The sequence below is a fragment of the Condylura cristata genome, unplaced genomic scaffold, assembly GCF_000260355.1.
Source record: "Condylura cristata isolate star-nosed mole 26May11 unplaced genomic scaffold, ConCri1.0 scaffold00032, whole genome shotgun sequence".
Classification (NCBI taxonomy): domain Eukaryota; kingdom Metazoa; phylum Chordata; class Mammalia; order Eulipotyphla; family Talpidae; genus Condylura; species Condylura cristata.
In genome coordinates this window covers 20,461,796-20,462,415 of record NW_004567133.1, presented here as the reverse complement: position 1 = coordinate 20,462,415, position 620 = coordinate 20,461,796, and the positions used below count along the sequence as shown (strand labels likewise).

Here is a 620-nt window from a genome sequence, read left to right as displayed (position 1 = left end):
CAGGTGGTGGGGGGCAGGGGCCTGCCCGGGAGGCCAGACAGTGGCCAGCTCACTGCCAGGTGACTTCAGGTCACGCCCTCGGGCTCCCCGGGTGCGGGAGGAGCCCTGTGGCCGCCACGGAGGTGGCCTGGGGCGTGCATCGGGGCCGGCCGGCTGCTGTCCGTCTCTGGGCTTCCTTGACCGAACCTCCGGCCAGCGCCGTGAGCCCCAGGTGCGGCCGGGCCCCGCTGACCGCCCTGCCTCTGCGCAGGCAAGTTCGAGCCGCCGCTCTTCCACCCCAACGTGTACCCTTCGGGCACTGTGTGCCTGTCCATCCTCGAGGAGGACAAGGACTGGAGACCCGCCATCACCATCAAACAGGTACGCGCCGCGCCCCGGCCGGCCGGCCCCGCCTCGGAGCCCCCGCGAGCGCCCCTCTCTCCGCAGATCCTGCTCGGCATCCAGGAGCTGCTCAACGAGCCAAACATCCAGGACCCCGCTCAGGCCGAGGCCTACACGATTTACTGGTGAGCGCTGGCCGTGGGGGGTGGCCGCTGGGCGCATGCCCTGCGGCGGGGGGTGGAGAGGGGGGCGGACCCCCGTGTGGCTACCAGTGAGCGCCTGGGAGGCCTTTGGGGGGG

The 620-nt window shown here is 72.6% G+C and overlaps 1 protein-coding gene across 1 annotated transcript in view; it reads left to right on the top strand.

The window, feature by feature from the left end:
* Positions 1-231: 231 nt before the first annotated feature.
* The window catches only part of UBE2I (ubiquitin-conjugating enzyme E2I), a gene marked incomplete at its 5' end in the record, with an annotated part of 1,208 nt that continues 819 nt past the window's right edge, over positions 232-620 (top strand). Inside the window, 2 exons of the mRNA XM_012731705.1 lie at positions 232-360; positions 427-506. Of these exons, the coding sequence (XP_012587159.1) occupies positions 232-360; positions 427-506 (209 nt within the window). The remainder of the gene's footprint in view (positions 361-426; positions 507-620) is intronic.